Here is a 19,152-nt window from a genome sequence, read left to right as displayed (position 1 = left end):
TAGTCTCATATATACATTCTGAATTCCCTCTTCTAGCACCAGTGACCCATTCAGCGACCTTAGCAGGAAAAATCATCCCCAGTGCTAAAGCCCAAATAATGTGATCTTAGGCCAGCCTTTGATTTAAGGTAAAAATGTTTATTCCAGGGCATCACATCCATCTCTCCTCCAAGCTCTGAAGGTCCATGCTTGGCAGCCTTCCTCTCCATCACCTGCAGCTGGCAGCAGGCAGGGCAGGAGCTGGTATCTAAGCTGTGGCAGCTTGGGTGCTGCCCATAGACATGGAGCTGGGGTGCTGGATGGTGGCCATCCCATGCTTTTGGGCACAGTGCCTCTGCTCCAGCTCTGCACCCCAGCCCAGGTGCTGCTGTGCTGGTGTCTTGCCCTGCACAGGGCACTGCAGTGTATTTGATGTGTATTGGCTTTAGGTCATGGTGGTTGGAATCTCAGAGCAAATACATACCAAGAAGGACTTAAAGAAGCTAGTAACTATAAACAGTAGCATAAGGAGGTTGTAGAAAAAAGTTCAAAAAGCTGGTGTTGCATTCAAGTGATGAACAGAGAAAAGATCCAGTTTTGCCACGTTAAATGCAGGAACACAGCAGTGCCAAAAGTTCACAGAACAACACACAAGGTCAAAAATTATTTGGAGAAGCAAGTAACAAAAGATAGCAAAACTTCTAATAAATTTGCAAGCCCATACTGGGCAAAAACCCTTTCAGAAAATATATGAGCTTTCTGGATGACCAGACCTGAAAAGGAGACTCCTGTATATGGAGAAGTCAGTGGATGTCTGGTTACATCAGGTAGAAGTTGCCATGGTAAGGAGCACATTTTAGGATGAGGTCTTGTGAGATCCAGTGTAACATGCTTACTGTCCCCAAAAGGAACAATCCCTTATTTGTCTTGTCTCTCCCTCTTTTTCGCCTGTTCCTAGCTAAGCAGTCCCTCTCCCTCTTCTGTGCTGGCTCTCATCCTCTTTTGGATGTGGTCTACCTAGATGGTGAGCTGATAAAGCACATCATCCAGAAAGAGCCTTCTCCGAGGCCCTGAAGCTTGCTGAATAAAGAGTTTAAAGGCTTACTATGTAGGCTGATAGTAAGAGTAAGGGGACAGAGTGCAGCTGAGAAGTGGTGGGATGGGGTGAGGGAGTAACCAAGATAAACGGAGGATGAGGAATTGAGACCATCCTGCTGCCCCCTTCAGGAGGCAAACTGGAAGTGATGGGGCAGCCTGTGGGACTGTAGAATCTTCTCCCTAATTCTCTGCCAGTTTATTGCTCAGAATTGTCTCACCAAGGGCTCAGATGGCAGCCTGTGGTAATGCAGAGTCTGTAGCTGGACCAAGGGCTGTCTGCTTCAGCACAGAGCTGCCAGATCTGCTCTGCCTCAGGTCAGTGTTGCACGATGGATTCAGGTCAATGTAAGGAGAGGTTTTTGCCAGAAGTTTTCTCCACATTTTTGTTCCTGCCCTTTTGCTGCTGCATCTCACATGTCAGTGCAAATTGTAAAGCAGTTGAGGTTAATGTTGTTATAGCACAGAAATCTCTGCTGATCTGCTCTAGTTTGGTTGACCAAGTGAATGTTTACAGTAGCAATAGTGCAGAGACTTGAACGAGTTGCTGGGTTTGGAAGGAATGCAGAATCACTCTTAAGGGGCAGCTCCAGTCTAAGGTGTTTACAAAAACATGGTGTTTAACATTTCTGTGTATATAAATCTTACAAATACACTTTCTTGTTCCCCTAGCTCCCTCTTATGAGTAGTCTGGAATTGGACTTCAAACAAAATGGTTTTTTTTCCAAGATTTAATACTTTTTATTGCTAATTTTTCTTGATCTCTTTCTAGGCATATGAAGAATTGTTTAGGAGCTGTCATATCAAATACCTGAGACAAGTCAGGAAGGACAACTATAGCGTAGTAAGAGCAGTGCTTTTTCAGATATTCAGCCAAGGCATTCATTTTCCTTCATGGATGAAGGAAAGAGATATATTGAAGGTAAAATTCATTTCCTAAATGAACACATTTTAGCTATCCATGCTAAAGGAAAGAAGCAGAAGGAAACTTTGTTCAGTATGAAAAGTACTATGTTGGCTGTTGAAGTGGAGAATAATTATCAGAATTCAAAGAGAAGTTTTTCAAACACATTGTACTACATTTAATTGAAAAACTGTCTGTGATCTAAATATGCCAATGTGAACATGAGTCTAAATGATGTAAAAAAACCCCCAAAAAACAAAAAAAGCAGATGGATGAATGTTACTGTCATCCTGCTAGATGTCACTCCTTTAACACAACAGGTTATTTGAATCCTCCTCATTCACATCCATGCAAAGTGGGAGCTGGTGTATTGCTGGAGCAGCAGGAATCCTGCCCTGGGCTCCAGGGGCTACAGGAGGAGACAGTGGCAGGGAGGTGGGATTTATAGCTTCTACCTGTAGAGAAGCATGTGCAGACTGGAAGGTGTCTGTAATCTTAAATACCTCACTGAATTTGGAAGTATCCAGCTTTTCCAGAGCTATATATTTTGCTGAGAGCATATTTTCTTTTTTTTTTTTTTTTTTGGCTGGCCCTGTTTTAAAAGTTCCTTAAGGACTTGGCAGTTAAGTGGATCCTCCTTCATAGCATTTGAATTGTGAGGTCCATTTTACTTTGTTGTTTGAGCTGTACAAACAGCTGATAGAATCACATCATAAATTGTATGTAGACAAGTTTATATAACCTTATACTCTGCTTCTTGTTATGGTTATGATTAGTTTGCCTTTTGTTTTTTCCCCAGCTCCCTGAAAAGCTTTTGTATTCTCAAGGTTGTAACTGGATTCAGCAATACAGTTTTGGGCCGGAAAGATACACGGGTCCCAATACCTTTGGGAAGCTGCGCAAATGTATGGAGGCATTAAAGACAAATGTGAGTATCTAGGAAATGGTTGGAAGGAATAAGAGCCTGGAGAGATGGGCTCAGACTGAGTTAAGGAATTGCTCCTTGTTGCATATTTGTGGGACAGTAAGCCTCCCTCCCAGGTTCAGACTGCTGAGTTACTGGGAAGGCCATCACTTCTCCTGCAGGAGAATCCAGCTTTTGGTGATCCACTAAGCCAAGTACTCAGGAGTCCCTGCAAGTCAGGGAGGCCACCCTCCTCCCCACAGCTTGTCCTTGCCATGAGTTGGCTCCTGCAGTATCTCATCATTTTGATTAAAAGTAAACATGCTGTATGAGATGCTTCTGGATTGCCTTCCCATCGGGAAAGGAGCAAACAGACAGTGCATTTTCTTCTAAAGCTGTGGTATTTTCTTTGCTTCTATTCCCATTAATAAATGTTTTAATTATCCATTTTTTGCTATAATTTCTCTGTAAGCTTGCACTTGATTGCAAAGATCTGTCAGCCTCTCCACCCTCTCTGCTCAGCATTGCCAGATTGCTGTCATTCCCAACCCAGGACTATAATTCTTACTTACATATTTAAAATTTGAAGAGATTTAGTACCCCCAAAGCCTTCTGAAAAAAAGATAAAGAGTTGGCCTGTCAAGACCTTGCACCTTTCTTGAGCTCCTCTGGGGTTTCTGCACACCTGCAGTGATATTAATTGTTAATTTAAAAAAAACCCAAACAACCCAAGTGGACTAATTTAGACTCTAGAAACAAAGCATTAGAAAGAAAAAGAAGGAATTAAAATAGATTACTTGATCCCTTGCCTGCACACTTGCTCCCAAAGTGACAGCTGCTTCTTGAGATGGGCCTGGTAGTTATGTGCCATTCTCATTTCTTCTGGTTGCTCCTTGCATTTCTTAGTGTTGGGTTATTTGGCTTTCATTTTTAGCTTGTAGTTCTTTTAACTAATGTTAGTGCATGAAGCATTTAATCTGCATTTTAAAGAAAAAAGTTTTAAGTCAAAATAATTAATAAATCCTTATAATGAATAAATAGTTTCAAAACAACTCTGTGATGCATTATGCAGTTACTGGCCATGAGGTATAGCTCCCAACTTCATTTTTTTAAAATAAAGATGGTGTTCAGCCACTGAGATGGAACAGGGTTCTTTGCTGCCTTTCCCAGCTCCATTGTCATAGAATAATCATAGAATCATTTAGTTTGGAAAAGACCTTTAATATCATCAAGTCCAGCCCAGCACTAAACCGTGTCCACAAGTGCTACATTTACACTTTTAAATATCTCCAGGGACAGTGACTCAGCCACTTCCCTGGACTGCCTGTTCCAATGCTTGACAACATTTTTGGTGAAGAATTTTCTCCTAGTATCCAATCTAAATCCCCCCTTTTTCAGGCCTTTTCCTCTTGTTCTATGACATGTTAGTTGGTAGAAAAGACCAGCCCCCCACCCGGCTACACCCTCCTTTTAGGTAGTTGTAGAGTGTCATAAAATTTCCCCTTCAGCCTCGTTTTCTCCAGGCTAAACAACCCCAGCTCCTTCTACTGCTCCTCATCAGACTTCTGCTCCAGATCCTTCACCAGCTCCACTGCCCTTCTTTGGACACACTCCAGCCCTTCAAGGTCCTTCTCATAGTGAGGGACAAAAACTGAACACAGGATTTGAGGTGTGACCTCCCCAGTACAGAGGGACAATCACTGCCCTGGTCCTGCTGGCCACACTATTTCTGGTACAGACCAGGGTGCCATTGGCCTTCTTGGCCATCTGGGCACACACTGGTTCATGTTCAACTGCTGTTGGCCAGCACCCCCACTTTTCCACCAAGCCACTTTCCAGCCATTCTGCTCCCAGCCTGTAGCAGTGCCTGTGGTTGTTGTCACCCAAGTGCAGGACCCAGCACTTGACCTTGATGTACATCAAACCACTGGCCTTGATCAGACTGGGGGCTGCTGCCTGCAAATGCTATTGTGCCTGGGCTCTTTCAATTAATAGCTGCTTTACACTTAGACCAGGCTTCTGTTTCTGTTTTGCAATCTTTCGTGTTAAATAGAATTCTTAATAATTTTAATAGTACTCTTCTTCTGTGTGCTTTCCAGTGGGCTGAAATAAGTGCTACAAGAGATCATGAAGAAAGAGGAAGTATGTGTAATACACTGTTTTCTGATGAAAGTAAGGAATACAAACTGTATGAGGCCATAAAATTCATCATGCTCTATGAAGTTGTGGAAGCCTATGAGCAGATGAAGAGCAGGGATGAACCCGTGCACAACCTTTTTAGCCTTCTCTTTGCTCGTGACTCTTCATCTGACCCTCTGAGTTTCATGATGAATCATCTGAACTCCATAGGTGACTCTGTTTGCCTGGACCAGGTAAGGATGTAGATGAAAAACTAATCACAAAACTTACTCCATCTTTGTGGTGATTATATCATACGTCATCCACAATAGATGGCCCATTTTTTTTTCTTTGAGATGTGGGGAAGTGGACTGAAGATAGCCATGTATCTTCCAAGGAAAAAAAATTAAAAAAGCTATAGTAAGAGTGAACCCAAAACAAATGCTACAGGCTATCAGTAAGACATTGTTTAGAACAGTAATAACTTTGATATGTAAAATAGTTTTAGGTGATGCTGTTTTCACCAGTTGTTTTGCTTTTCATATCTGTTCCACTGTGCTGAACCCTGTAGCATCACTCTCTTTTCTTCCCACACTTGGTTCTCATGAGATGTAATGTCTATTCAGAGTAGGTAATGAGAACTCTACTAATTACCTTTATGTTTTAAGATTTTTGTTTCTCATTTATAATTAGCGAGAAGTTCAGTGCTGACTTCTAAAGTCCACACTGCCAGTCCACAAATGGTTTCACTTTCCAATGACTGAAATTGTTTTTTAATATTCAGTTTCAGTTATCAGGTCAATTGTTACGTGATGCAGTCAGATTTAGGAGCAGTTAGATGATAACTGGCTAAGTTCTGCTCTGTCTGGCTATGCCCAAGGATATGAACTTTTCCTAGACCTTTTTTCCTGATTAAGCAATCAATCCATTGCAAGAAATATTATTGAAGATGCCAGTTCTCCAGTTCTTGAAGTACCAAGAAACTTTTTCCTTTTGCTGTTATGTTTTCCGTATGTAGCAAGTGATCACAAGGTGGCAGGCTTCCCATTTTTTCTGGGTGTATCGATCTTGGTAACAGCTGTTCCTGTCTTGCTCCCAAATCAGCTGTGTAAGATGGCCTGAGAGCAGGTTATGTATAATGTCAGGCGCAGGAATGTTTCTCTTTACGTGCAAAAGAGAGGTGGAAGGGCTGTTGGGAATGCCTTCAAACTTTTAATGTTCTTACTCCACTAGCAGAGGGCCCCTTTTATTCCTTGTCTACTGTTCTGAAGTTAACTTGCCCTAACTTGGATTATCTTCAGTTTAGTTTTCCAAGTCTAGAAATAAGTATCTTACAGATTTCTTTAATTTTTAGGTTGAACTGTTTCTTCTTGGATACTTACTTGAAGTAAAGATACGAGTTTACAGACTGCACAGGTTTAATACTGAGGAATTTCAAGTAACCTATCCAAATGAATACCGAAGGGAATGGAATGAGATTTCTCTCCTGACTGAGGATGACCGCTACTATCACATCCCCCTTTTCAGAACGTGAAGGACCAGTGACTTTTTTTCCCTTTGTACAGTACAGTGGGTCACCAATTCCACTGAATTAGGTTTCTAATCAGCAGCAGTAAAATCTTGAGAATGCTCATTAATGATTACAAAATGATGTATGGGTTTATTGTGTAAACATTTTGCTTTTCCATTGCGGACCAGTTCACCATCAGTCAGTCATAAAAAGCATAAAATTTTGCTATACTATCTGGGGGGAAAAATGTGACATTTTAGGGTTTTCAGACAAAAATAATTGGTCTGCTTGACAAGGAAGGCAAAGGTTATACTGGGTTTTCCATTGCTAGCCTAAGGGTTTAATTCTGACACCCATGGATGGGTTAAACTCAAGTGCCTAAAGCAATGACTGCCTTTCCCTACTCCTGTCTGTCTCTAGCTGGGGAGGATGATCACAGAGGATGGAAATACTGTGGTCCCACAGTTTATATTCCATGCTATTTAATTTGCATTGACTTGGGATAGGAGGATATAAACTGGGGCCTCTGCATGGCTGCTTCAAATCCACTTGGCTTCCCTTGTTGCTGGAACACCTCTCTCCAGGGATGGGCAGAGCAAGCAGCTGCAGGCTGTACTTAACTTCAGACATGGGAAATTGTGCTGTCTGCACACAGCAGTGATCCCTGAAGATGAAGAACTGTTACACAGGGGGAAAAAAATCAACACACAAGAATACTGTGCTAGATGAATGCAAGATCTCCTGTGTAAGTGAGGAAAGCACATAGCTCTCTCCAAGGTAAGAAGAGCAGCATTAGTAGGTCCCACGCAACACCGTCACGCCCAGTACTTGTGTATGGCTTTGGTCACCTCCTTTAATGGCTGATGTCAGCATTACCTGCCAAGATTTCCTTTGCAATTCATCTGAGAAAGCTGTGCATGGAATGCAGGCCAAAACACTGCATTTTTTAGAAAATACTAATTTTCTGTGCATTATGTGAATTCAGCAGTGCTGTGTACATGTTTTATCCTCTGATTATATATCAATCTCCTTGCCTGAAATTGCTGTCTTTAATTTAGATCTCTGTGTTTGAAGAAGTCTGTCCAGGACACATAAATGAGATTTACCTTCCATGGAATATTTTTCTCAATTCTGTTTTCTAAAAGAATCAATGTGTTTTGATTATTTCAAAGTAAGGGACTTTAACTTCAAGAAGTATTGGATCTCGCAAAATATTTGTGAAAAGCTTACAATGCCACAGGCTAATGGTTGTACTGAAGAAGGTGGGATTTATTAAGCAACAGAGCCTCTCCTTTCCTTATCATAGAGGTATGGGGACAGGCAGGTTTGCTTTTTTAAACTGCAGCATAAAATCCAAGCAAAATCCAGTAGCAAAAATGGGAACAGGGCCTGCAGAAGCTAAAGCAGTTGCATGAGGAATCTTCATGGTAGTGGTTGGAGTTGGTGGAGAATGCTCAGTTCCTTTGTGTAAAGGAAAGCTATTTTAACCCTTATGCTCCTTTTATTTGTGTGTGTGTATATATATATATATATATATATATATTTATAAATACAAACACCTGAGTTCTGTATTGTATCTGGTTTGTTTCCTAAAAGTTTGAGTTCAGTTTTATTGAATGATTTGTAGATTTTAATTAAGAAGACTCGATAGCTGTAATAATTTCATCTCATCAAAACCTGCATAGCAAGTACTTCTATTTATTAAAAGAAAGTTTTTTTCACTGAATGAAATAATTTTCTCATTGTAGATTTGGTTCTGCTCTGCATGGGGAAAAGTTACGATATCTAAGTGTAGAGTATTGTTATGTATTTTGCATCAACAGTAACATTTACAGTTATCAATAAACTTGTCTATATTCTTGTTTTGGTACAAACAGACATAACACAAAAGGTATGTATTTTTGTAGTGGCTTTTTTAATGATTTGCATATTATGTGTGTTTAGGAATACAAAAGCATTACAGCTGAAAGTGATAAATTGTGAAAATGTACATTTTTGTGATCTTGGGCATATTAATAGCAGGAATTAATAAAAATCTAAAACAGACAGTTGTATTTACCTTGCCAGTTTGGATGTTTGCATCTGAACCACATCACCTGAGCCAGGGCTCTCTGCCTTGTCAGTGGAAGGCAATGGCACAGGACAGCCAGAGGGGTGGGTCTCCACAAGGGACTGGTCTCTTCACTGACTGTAGTGGGAGCTGGCAGTGATCAACATAAATCTCTGTGCCCCAGATATTTGAAGTTAGTGGAGATTAATGTTGTCCCAAGAATCCAGAAAGGACGTACAGAAACAGATCTGCTGTTTTTCAGTGTCAGAGGTGCCATCCAAATCATGCCAGGAACAGAAATGAGAGGTGAAAACAGGAGCTTCAGGTGAGGATAATCACAAATCTTAGAGATAAATGCAGAAGGGATCATAAGAAACACGGAGACAGGTTTGGGGCTGCACTGAGTTTTAACCAGTTTCTCTGATGTTTTACATATGAATAAAGCAAAAAATATCTGTTAACATAAAAATAAATATATGTATATACATATTTGTGTGGGGATGTGTGTATATAAGAAAAATCCATAGAAAAGAAAATAATCCTCAGTAAAGTGCATCTGAAATAAACTGGTACCTATGTAAGTGACAGGTGCTGCAGGATATTTCCCAGTCAGTGGCAGAGACACATGTTCTATTCAAATCCAGAAGCATACAGTCATTATTAATATTTTTAAAAGCAGTGTTGTAGGCAGCTAAAGTCAAGATGTGCTTGCTGTTTACTATTTTTAGTTTAGCAAGAAGAAACCATACAGAAGCCTCAGTGCTGGGTTTGGATTTTCCCCCAAACTTGAAAATGTGTGTTAAGAGTTTAACAGAGCTGCTGAAACAAAGTGTATCTTTTATTGTAATGGAGTAAAAAATCTTGTGGTTTGAATGTCATCTTTTTAAAAAAATACATCTCAAAAATGTATGAACCACATTCAATATTTCATTTTAACTCCAAAGTAAATACTGTCAGTCTTCAATATTCAGCTCTAACACTGAAATTGCTTCTTGTCTAGTTGGTGGCTACTAAGTTGAGGCTAATTAAAAATTGCTCAATGTAGTTTTTTTTTTGTTGCTGGTTACTTCACCTGCTTAGGCTCAGGGTGTTGAGTTTAATGTCTAGGGTGTAGTTTTCAAATGCAGTTTTAAACTTGTGTAAAGTACAGATTTAAGGCATATGTATGATTTCAAAATAGTTCAGTTGTGCAGAATAAAGATTTGTCCAGTCAAAGCATAGGAAAGACCTTTATTTATTTATTTATTTATTTATTTATTTCCCCCTGGGATTTGGATTATACTGTTTCTTTAAATTTCATCAATATTACAGCAGTATCACCTGTGACCCTTTTCTGTTAGTGCCATTACAGCATAAATGTATTAATGTATTTTGGAGGCTACATTTTTATGAAAAGCATCTGATTTTGAAGAAAAAGCTGGAATTTTGGTATCACAGAAGACCTGGTCTCTCTCTCTTGTTTTGTGAGGGTTTCAGGGTGCTTGAAGGCTTCCTTGGCACAAGAGAAACCTTTATTTTGGACCTGATTTTGTGAGAGGTCAGGATATAACTATGTGATGGTCCCTTATTATTGAAATTATTTTGTAGAGAGGCCTGGCGTGGTCGCTGGGCTCTAGGGGTGCTGCTGCCTCACTAAGTGACATTTCTTTGTGCTCACAGGAGCCCTTGTGGTATTAGTCCAATCCTGATTTTGGCCAGGGACAGAGCAGAGAGAATTGCAGAGGCTTTTAAAAATATTTGTCAGAAAATAACCTAGGAGACTCATGCCTCAGAGGCAGGAGGTGATGTACCTAGGAGGGACAGGAGATAAATGCAGAAAACTTCTCTTCCTGGGCCTTGGCTGATTTGCATCTCTTGATGACCCACAGAGCTTTGGGTCAGCTCTGTATCAGCCATGGCCAGTGAGTGAGGAGAATGGCTGGAGCATTGCTGGAAACTGTGAACTGAACAGTGCTGCTGGGAGGGAAAAATTAAAAGTGTGAAAGAAATAGAATGGGTCACAGATGCTTTCATCTTCTGACATACCCCAGTTTTGTATAATTCTAAGGTTAAATGCCTTGAGAGGCCAATTAACCAAAACATCTTCCTCTCTTAGTGAAGCTTTTGGCCATAGTTCAATGCTTCATTGAAATTGGGAGGCAACTAAGTTGAATAAACTTGTGCAACCCGAACCATTCTGTGATTCTGTGATCTTAAAAATACTGAAAATTATCATCTTTTGAGTTTCAGATGACAAATACAGTATTTAGTTATGAAGGATTTTTTTAGCTATCTTTTAGATGGCTTCCAGGCATCAGAAAATGCAGTTCAATAAGCTCTGTTCTCCTGGAAACTCTTTGACTGTCACACTTGCCTGTGGTGGTGGGTTCCCCCCAGCCAACAGCCAAGTACCCATGCAGGTACTCACTCACCTACTCACTCACCCACTCACTCTCCCACACCAGCAGGATGGGGGCAAAACCAGGAAGAGGACCAAGAAAGCTTTTGGACTCTGATAAAGACAGGGAAATAATTTCTCAGGCAGTGTCGTGGGCAAAACAGATTTGAATCGGGGAATTTGATTTATTGGCAGTTAGGATTAGTACTTAATTACTTGGGTATTGGGAAACTTAAAAAAACACAAATATTAGAACGCTTAGGTAAAAAACACCCCTTTTCCAGGCTCAACTTCATTCCAGTTTCCTCTACCTTGTTATCACCACAGGTCATACTTAATGCCATCAGTGAAGCAATGAGCAGAGGGGGGCTTGTGCACTCAATCTGGTGATTTTTCTCTGCCTCTCACTGCCTCTCTCTGCTTCAGTGGGAATCCTTCATGGCTGCAGTCTTTGCCTTCTAGGGTCCACCAGTTCCAATGCTGGCTTGGGATAAATAAGTTATAAAACACTTGATATGTTACATGTTAATTACCAATTTTAGAAACATCTGTTTAGCTTCATATAGCTTCTATGCATGCTACTGGAAGGGGAAAAAAGAGGAAAAATTAAAGTAAAATCTATGTTTTTGTTGTCTTCTCTCTTTGGTGTTACACATGCCTGTATTTCTATAGGGTGTGGATTAGAAGAGAGCAAAAGGATCTGAAGGAAGAGGCTCAGAAGATAAGGGATTAAAGTCAATCCTGGAGTGATTCTGGACCTCACACAGGAGATATATGGGAGCTCAAGCAATGACTTAAGAGCAATAGGAGGTATAGAAAAGACAGGGCTAGAAGTAAGCAAACTCATGAAGGAAGACTTAGCAAGTCCATAGATACTTTTTAGTCTGAATTGCTGGTATATGGTTAGAGATGTGAAGATTTCCCAAGGTAATATCCACAGAAAGTGTACTTGCAGCTCTTCTTTCCTGCAGCCTAAAACATGACACATGGGTAGCCCATGACTACTGTAATTGAAGCTGCTCTCAGCTGCTCCTTCAAAATAGAGGACTTGACCCCTTGTGCAGTTCTCCAGAAGAGCAGAGGTGTTTCTTGCCTTTCCTGTATTGATGGCTTCCCTTAAGGCTTGCTCGTTTGTTGGTTGGGTCTCCACATTTGGCATTTTCAGTGCTTCTGTTGCTGCTGTAGCAGGGATGATAGAGCCAAGAAACACTTCATCCACCTTTTGTTCAAGCTCTGAACGAGACAGGAGTCTCATGCTTTTGTTTCACAGGCTGTGAAAAGCCCATCACAGTCAGATTGCACCACATCTCTGTATTCAGGGACCCAGAGGTATTTTCAGAAAAATATTTAGCCCCCTCATTAGCCTTCACTGCTTAGCTTTGAGCATGGGAGCTTGAGAGTCCTCAACGACAGACATCCAAACCTCAACACATTTTCTAAGTAAGGAGAAAAGTGGGAATCAGACTTAGAGGCTGAGCAAACCCATCATGGTGAATTTGTTCACATCACAACACGTGGTGTGAGCATAACTCAGGAAAGTTGCATGTAGAGATATCTGAAACTGGGACATTCCTTTGAGCTTCTACCAAAGTCATGGGAACATGAGCAAAACTGTTCAGTATACACCATGTCTGCTCTATCCAGTTTAGTAGCACAAGGCATCCATGAGTGCTGGACAAAAGATGGGAGCAGATCATGTTGGTTTAAATTTTCAAGAACCCATGCAAACTAAACAAGATTTTAGTTCTGTTTTGGGCAGCTCCAGAGGTCCTGCCTTTCTACATAGAATTCTCTTTTAAATTATTTTGAATTACTCAAAGGCGGGAAGAAAAGAAAGGTGTGATAGTTCAAACTGCAGAACTGTATATCTGTAAAAAGAACAGCATATCTGTAAAAGAGAGGAAAGACATTTTTCCAGACTGTAAGAGTGGCTTAATAAATGCAATTCTCAGCAGCGCTAGTCAGAAAAGATAGTTGTAACATTCGATCCAGCAAGTGCAACACACCTAGAGCTCCAGAGTATACTGCACAGAATAAGTAGGATACATTTAGGATCGAATTGGGGCTGTTTGAGTTACAGCTGCTCAGAGCCCAGCACTTTGGAAATGCAAGAAAAGGGGAAAGAAGTAAGATATATGATTCACATAAAAGGAAAAGAGAACATAATATGTGTGGAAAGCCACCAGCCTATTTATCTTATTGTCCTTTTCAAAAAAAGACATAAGCCTGAACAAAATTCCAGTACAATTAAGTGCATAAAATACTGGTTTTGATGAAGAGTTTATTACATAAATTAATGTCAGTATATTGACTGTACCTTTGTGAGTCACAAATGTGAGCTATTAATAGAAAATGCATGGATATTAAGACAGCTATATTTTTGAAGCTGTTAAATAAAAAGGAATTATAGGGATGATAATTTTAGTGCCCTAGATGCATGTAATTTAGTAACAAAGCAAATGTTTCCTCTGAAATGCTGCCAGCAATTAGAAATTCCCAGTTTCTTGCCAAGCATTAAAACCTGCAGCCTTTGAGTAGAATCCCTTCTCCTTCTGCACTTCTAATTTCAGTCAAGACTATAGAGTTGACCCTTTAATTTTTTTTTTCTTTAACAGTTTTTGGGGAAATTGAGGGGGAAACTTTAAGGGTATTATCTATATCTGTATTTTTAAAAGCATATCCCTTTTTTCAGCTGTCTGGCTACTTCTACCTGTTAGTGAATCCTGATACACCTTTTTCTGTTTGACTAAAAGGCAGCATGTATTGATTTTCCTAACAGAACATGATCAAATCACCCTTAAATTTTTCCTGGGTGAACTGAACAGATACCACTCACTCATTTAAGCTTCATCCTCAGTCTTCTAATTTCTCCCATAACGTGATTATCAATTCCTCCAAATATTGTAGCACAATATTTGTGCTACAAATATTAGCACAAGGCTTAGCATTTGCATTAGTCTTGCAAGAGCACTTTGTAAAGAGAAAATTATAAAAAACTCAATTTCTGCCTGGCATTCCTCTATCTCTACACCCAACAACTACAACAAGTTCTATCTGCTTATTCCTGGGTTTTAGCTGAAATATAAATAAACATTTTCAACACTCCAAGGCAAAATCCATCCCAAAGTTCAAGGTTGGTCTGAGATCCAGAAGACTTCACAGGCAGTGTTGCCAGCCAGTAAGATGGTAGGGGATCACCAAAAACTGACAGTATTTTAGGTCTGGGATACCCCAAAGCTTTTGTCCCCTTTTCTGTGCATGTCTGGCTACAAACCATCAGGAATTATGTCTGTTCTTAAACCTGACAGCAGCACATATGCAGCACCTTACATATTTGGTGTGTTTTGTATCTCCAAATTATTTGTGTTACATAGGACCTTCAGAAACTTGGACTGGGTAAATTAAGGTCAGCTAATGAAAACCACACTTACATGTTCTGGTCATGTCAGGATGATAAATATTGTTCAGCTTCTATGATCTGAGCAAGAAGATCACAGATTAGGTTTGGATCTAGGTTTTTATGGTTTATTTATTTATTCCAATAAAGATAAGCCTTAGAAAAGTTATCTGACACTGGTAGTCAAAAAAGAAATACCTGAAAATTCAGAGAGACAAATGAAGAATCCAGAGGAAAAAAAACAAACCATCAAAACTAAACACACAAACACACACTCACACACACACAAACATCCCCAAAATCACAGCAAAAGAACCCCAAACCAATGAAGATCAGAAGAATAATGCAAAAAACAACAGGTTAATTACTCATTGCCAAAACAGATGACTAGTTTTCCCAAAGGCAAACAGAAACAGAAGCCCACTATTACTGTATCACTCATCCTAAGCATAAAAAATGTACCATGATGAGAGATGGAAAGGATTTGCTCCAATGTTACAGAATTACCAGAATTTTTTATGTCTTTGCATTCAAATACATTTCAAATACTGCAGGCTCCTCAACACTATTCAGCTCAGTCTGTGAATTATTCTCAAGTTACAAGTAGACTCCTAACCTGGAAGATTTAAGAAAATAATAAAAATCTTTAAATTGGAAAAGCTTCTCAGAAAGCAGAGATAAAAAAAATTCCCAAGCTTTTCTACAAGACCCTGCAATGCAATCTTTTTCCAGAGCAATTTGTCAGTACTGAACACTGTGAGGAGAGGATTGCTCTGTGATCATATCGAACTCCTTGTTGTGATCATGGGTTCAGTAAGAGGCAGGAGGTTAAGACCTACGAACAGATGATCAGATAAGAGCACCCGAGTCTGGCAGCTCCAAATGTTTGCAGATTATGACAGTAAACAAATGGCAGAAACATCCTGAAGCTTCTTCCTTTCATAAAGTTATTCCATCTGAACAGGCTTTGGACATTTGTTTCAGAAGGTTCTAGAAATATCAGCTGCATGTGGCAATGAGGATTTTGTCTTTAGAAATTGTCCACACATTTATTCACATGATGTACAAACACCCAAAGTGAAGACTTCCTGGAAAAGTACCTGTGGAACCATAATACTTTTATTATTTTTATTATTTTTATTATTTTTAATAATTTTGATATAATTTCTTTCATTTGATGCAGCTCATCCCAATAACCCTACAGTTTTTAAATTAATTCTGTTTCATAGGGAATGTTTCCTTATTATTTGGGCATGGTAGCTGCTTCTCTTCTACCCACAGCAACTTCTGAACCTAAAGTGAGAGATGGGACAGGGTACAGTAATTATTTGCTAGGTAAATATATTATCTTTTATCTTTTAGAGGAGAATGATAAGCCCAGAAACCTGTAACTGCAAAAAAAGACCCAGAAGAGGCATTAATGTATGAGATAGAATTGTGGAACATTTTTGTTTTATGTGGAGAATGATAAGGTCTGCAGAAAATGTCAAATTAGGAACAAGTGAGTTTCACTGCCCACAGCAAATTGTGTCTGTAAATAAAATCTTTGTTCAGACACTGCATTGATCCCCTGGAGCACAACAATATCCTTTATGTAAAGGACCTGAAGGTATTTCCTGGGCTATCTTTGCCTTTATGCTTGATCCTTTGGCAATTTGATGACAAAATTGGAGGAAAATTTCCCCTAAAGACAACAGTAAGATTAATTTACCCCTTTCCTCAGTACAGGATGAAGAGCTGCAGAAAAGTAAAACATACATATAATGTCTGTTCTTCTGCTGTGTTGAGTTTCCAGAAGATTCACTTCTTAGATAGACACCCCCTTCAGATAGAGATGCCTTAAGAACCTTTCCCATCATAGAAGCTCCAAAATCAAGCAGGCCATCATGCTTGAGATCCAGCCACTAAGTGGATCAGAATTGGGTAAGCCCACAGTGTTTCCAGTACTGTTATGCTTCTTTTCATACTCAGTAATGTGAGCTATATGTACTTCATTTTTTTAAGGAAGTAAGATGCTGGCAAGAGACTAAATGCTAGTGCTACAGCCCTCCAAAGGATCTCTGCTTTAGGAATACCTCTGCTCTATTCTAGTTCAATATATCTTATGGATCAGTTCAGTCTTCCCATTGATTCTTTTTTTTTAACTGAAATTTTTCTGTATATATTAAGAAGGTTTAAGAACAGTACCATGGTAAAGAGTATGCTGTGGCTGGGGCTGCAGGTATCTTTGGTGGAAGCCAGTGTATGTTGTCAGCTGCACTCTGAGAAGGCAGCAGCTTATACCATCCCCAAAACCAATTCAAGTGCCACAGCTGGCAGAGGGGTAATGGATGAGAGCTTCAGTATCCTGGTCTTGCCTGTTGAGGAAGGCTGGTGCAAGGTCAGGCTGGAAACAGAGATCTGCTTCTCACCAGGGAACAAGGACCAAAGGCAGCTGACTGGAGCTACCATCAACAAGTGGGGGTCTGAGGAGCTGGTCAGCTGGAGGGTAGCTGCACAGCAGGCATAAACATATTCCTTGCTCCAAGCAGGTATGTGCAAGGGCAGCCACATCCAAGCAACTCCAAAGGCTTGTTCATTAGGTAGACTTATGAACATCAGCTGAGACGGATTTGTTCCAAATGAGTGGATTGAGTTCACTTGATTAATGAACTGAAAAAGATCTTGAGGCTGATCTGTTGACTTATTAGTGCAAAATATCAGTTCTATTCTCTTTTGGAAAACAGTGACACAAACAAATGAATTTGAGCACTATAATAAAAAACCCTCAGCTTATTTTTGATGCTAAAAATACAATTTTATCATGGTGCTGCTGTACACTGAGAATGTTTCATTAGTTCAGTAACCCAACATAATGTTGATTTTCTTGATCTCTTGACCTTAATGGCAAACTACCTCACAAAGTACATCTGACTGGAAAACACCTCTCATTAGGTTTTCAGCCAGGCTTTTCACCTGTTAACTGATGAGAGTGGTCTCTCCCTGCTCCTTGGTGAGTGTGCAGAAGAGCTTTTATCACATGACCTGGCAAATGTGATGGATGCAGACACGTCAGAGTCCCTGGGCAGAATGTGACAACTCACCACTTGACTTCACCTTCATCTCTTCTCCAGTCAGGCCATATGGTGGCTTTGCTTCTTACAAAGTTCATCTTTCATCTTCTTTGTTACAGTCAGGAGGTTAAGCATGTTCATGATCACAAAAATGCAAGCAACTTTGGCAGATTTAATGAAAAAAATGGAGCAGTAACTCTAATTCTAAACTTTCTTTTTAAACTTAAAGAAAAATGAATATTTAATCAATCAGACAAGGAAATACTATGGGTGGGAAAGGTGAACCAACCTGCATTTGTAAGTTTCTTAAGTTTCTGTCTCATAAAGCCTGCTAGAATTTTGCATTAGTATTACAATTTGCCTTCTGGATATGATATATCCTGTCGTTTTGGGTTTTTTTTCCTTTTTTTTTAAAATTTAATTCAATTTTATTTTTTTAATGCAGAAACTTGTAAGAAAAAAAAGGTATAAAATACATAAAATGTCTTTAGGTTTGGATTTAGTTTATTGATTGAACCACTAAGTGTGTCCTTGGTCTGGGCAACAGTCAGGTCATACTGCTGGCTTACTCTGACATAATTGCTGAAAATGTTGGTTTACTGAAAGCACGTTAAAAAAAGCTTTCTCTAATTATCTTCCAATTAGAGCACATGAGGTACTCTTGGTTTAATAATCAAAAAATAGCTACATCATACTGTAACTCCTTTTAATAAATATTCTTATCAAATTCATAGGGAATTTTCCCATTTTAAGATTTTTTTTTTTCAAATGTGCAAACAACTTGTTAAAAAGAAGAAGTGAAGTTGTTTTTTAAATGTGTCTTTGTTTTTTCTTTTGGTGAAAGCTTGTAGCTTTAGTTGTTTAGACTGGTGCATGTGAAAAAAAAAAAAAAGACAGGTTTTTAACTTGCAAACAGCCATAATTTTAAGCAGTGATGTATAGTTTATATTGATATGACTCACACATTCTCCATTTTCTCTTTGAGGGATTGAAAAATCCCCACCCACTGCACCACAGCCAAAACCTACATATTTTTCTCAGTAATTTAAAAAAGGAACATAGGGTGCTGGAAACACCTTTCTGCTTGATGAACAGCAGCATGCCAATTTAGAGCTCATTCTAGGGACATATAAAAATGGAAACTATAAAAGTGAAAAGCAAAATCTCAATACACCTGTCTTTATGTACCAGGGAGATGTATGTTCTTAGGAATACATGTCCAAAACTTATACCAAATTCAGGGATGCTAAAGGAAAGAAAACACTCATGTGTCATACATAATTGCACAAGAATATAATGGATATTGTATTGCCCATTTGTCTCTTACTGGTGGGTTTTCCCCATCTATTTTTCTTCTGAAGAGTATTCCCCTATAGTCACAAGAACTGATCACACAAAGGTTTCCAACCATAATCTTGAAAAATGTGGAGCAATTTTCAAGTAGTGCAATGTAATTAGCTTAGCAAAGAAGATAATAACTGCTGGCAAGCACTAAAATGCATTAAATAAGGTTAACAAAAAAAGAGAGTATTTTCTCATGGTGTTTGGTGAGTTTTTTGTATCAAATATGAGCTGCTAGTATCCTTTACTAGAAAGTACCAAGTACAGAAATATTTCAGACTTACAAAATATGATCTCCTGTATTGCATTGTCATTGTTCTGAATTTTCATGAACTTTGTTAGTTAGCTTAGTGGTTGTACCTTAGACTTAGTAAAAGATATAGGGAACTTACAGTAGGAAGTAAACTGCTCTAGCTATTCCAGG

General features: G+C 39.3%; 1 protein-coding gene across 5 annotated transcripts in view; it reads left to right on the top strand.

The window, feature by feature from the left end:
• OTULINL (OTU deubiquitinase with linear linkage specificity like) overlaps positions 1 to 10,341 on the top strand; it is a 37,730-nt gene extending 27,389 nt beyond the window's left edge. For all 5 annotated transcript variants that reach the window (XM_079300280.1, XM_079300278.1, XM_079300277.1 and 2 more), the window contains exons 5-8: positions 1,847 to 1,996; positions 2,778 to 2,906; positions 4,982 to 5,254; positions 6,355 to 10,341. In XM_079300280.1, the coding sequence (XP_079156406.1) occupies positions 1,847 to 1,996; positions 2,778 to 2,906; positions 4,982 to 5,254; positions 6,355 to 6,534 (732 nt within the window). In that variant the 3' untranslated portion in view covers positions 6,535 to 10,341. The remainder of the gene's footprint in view (positions 1 to 1,846; positions 1,997 to 2,777; positions 2,907 to 4,981; positions 5,255 to 6,354) is intronic.
• The last annotated feature ends 8,811 nt before the right edge of the window (positions 10,342 to 19,152 follow it).

This window comes from Erithacus rubecula, assembly GCF_903797595.1.
Source record: "Erithacus rubecula genome assembly, chromosome: 3".
In the NCBI taxonomy this organism is placed as follows: domain Eukaryota; kingdom Metazoa; phylum Chordata; class Aves; order Passeriformes; family Muscicapidae; genus Erithacus; species Erithacus rubecula.
The sequence above is the reverse complement of the archived record's forward strand: the minus strand, read 5'-3'. Positions and strand labels throughout refer to the sequence as shown.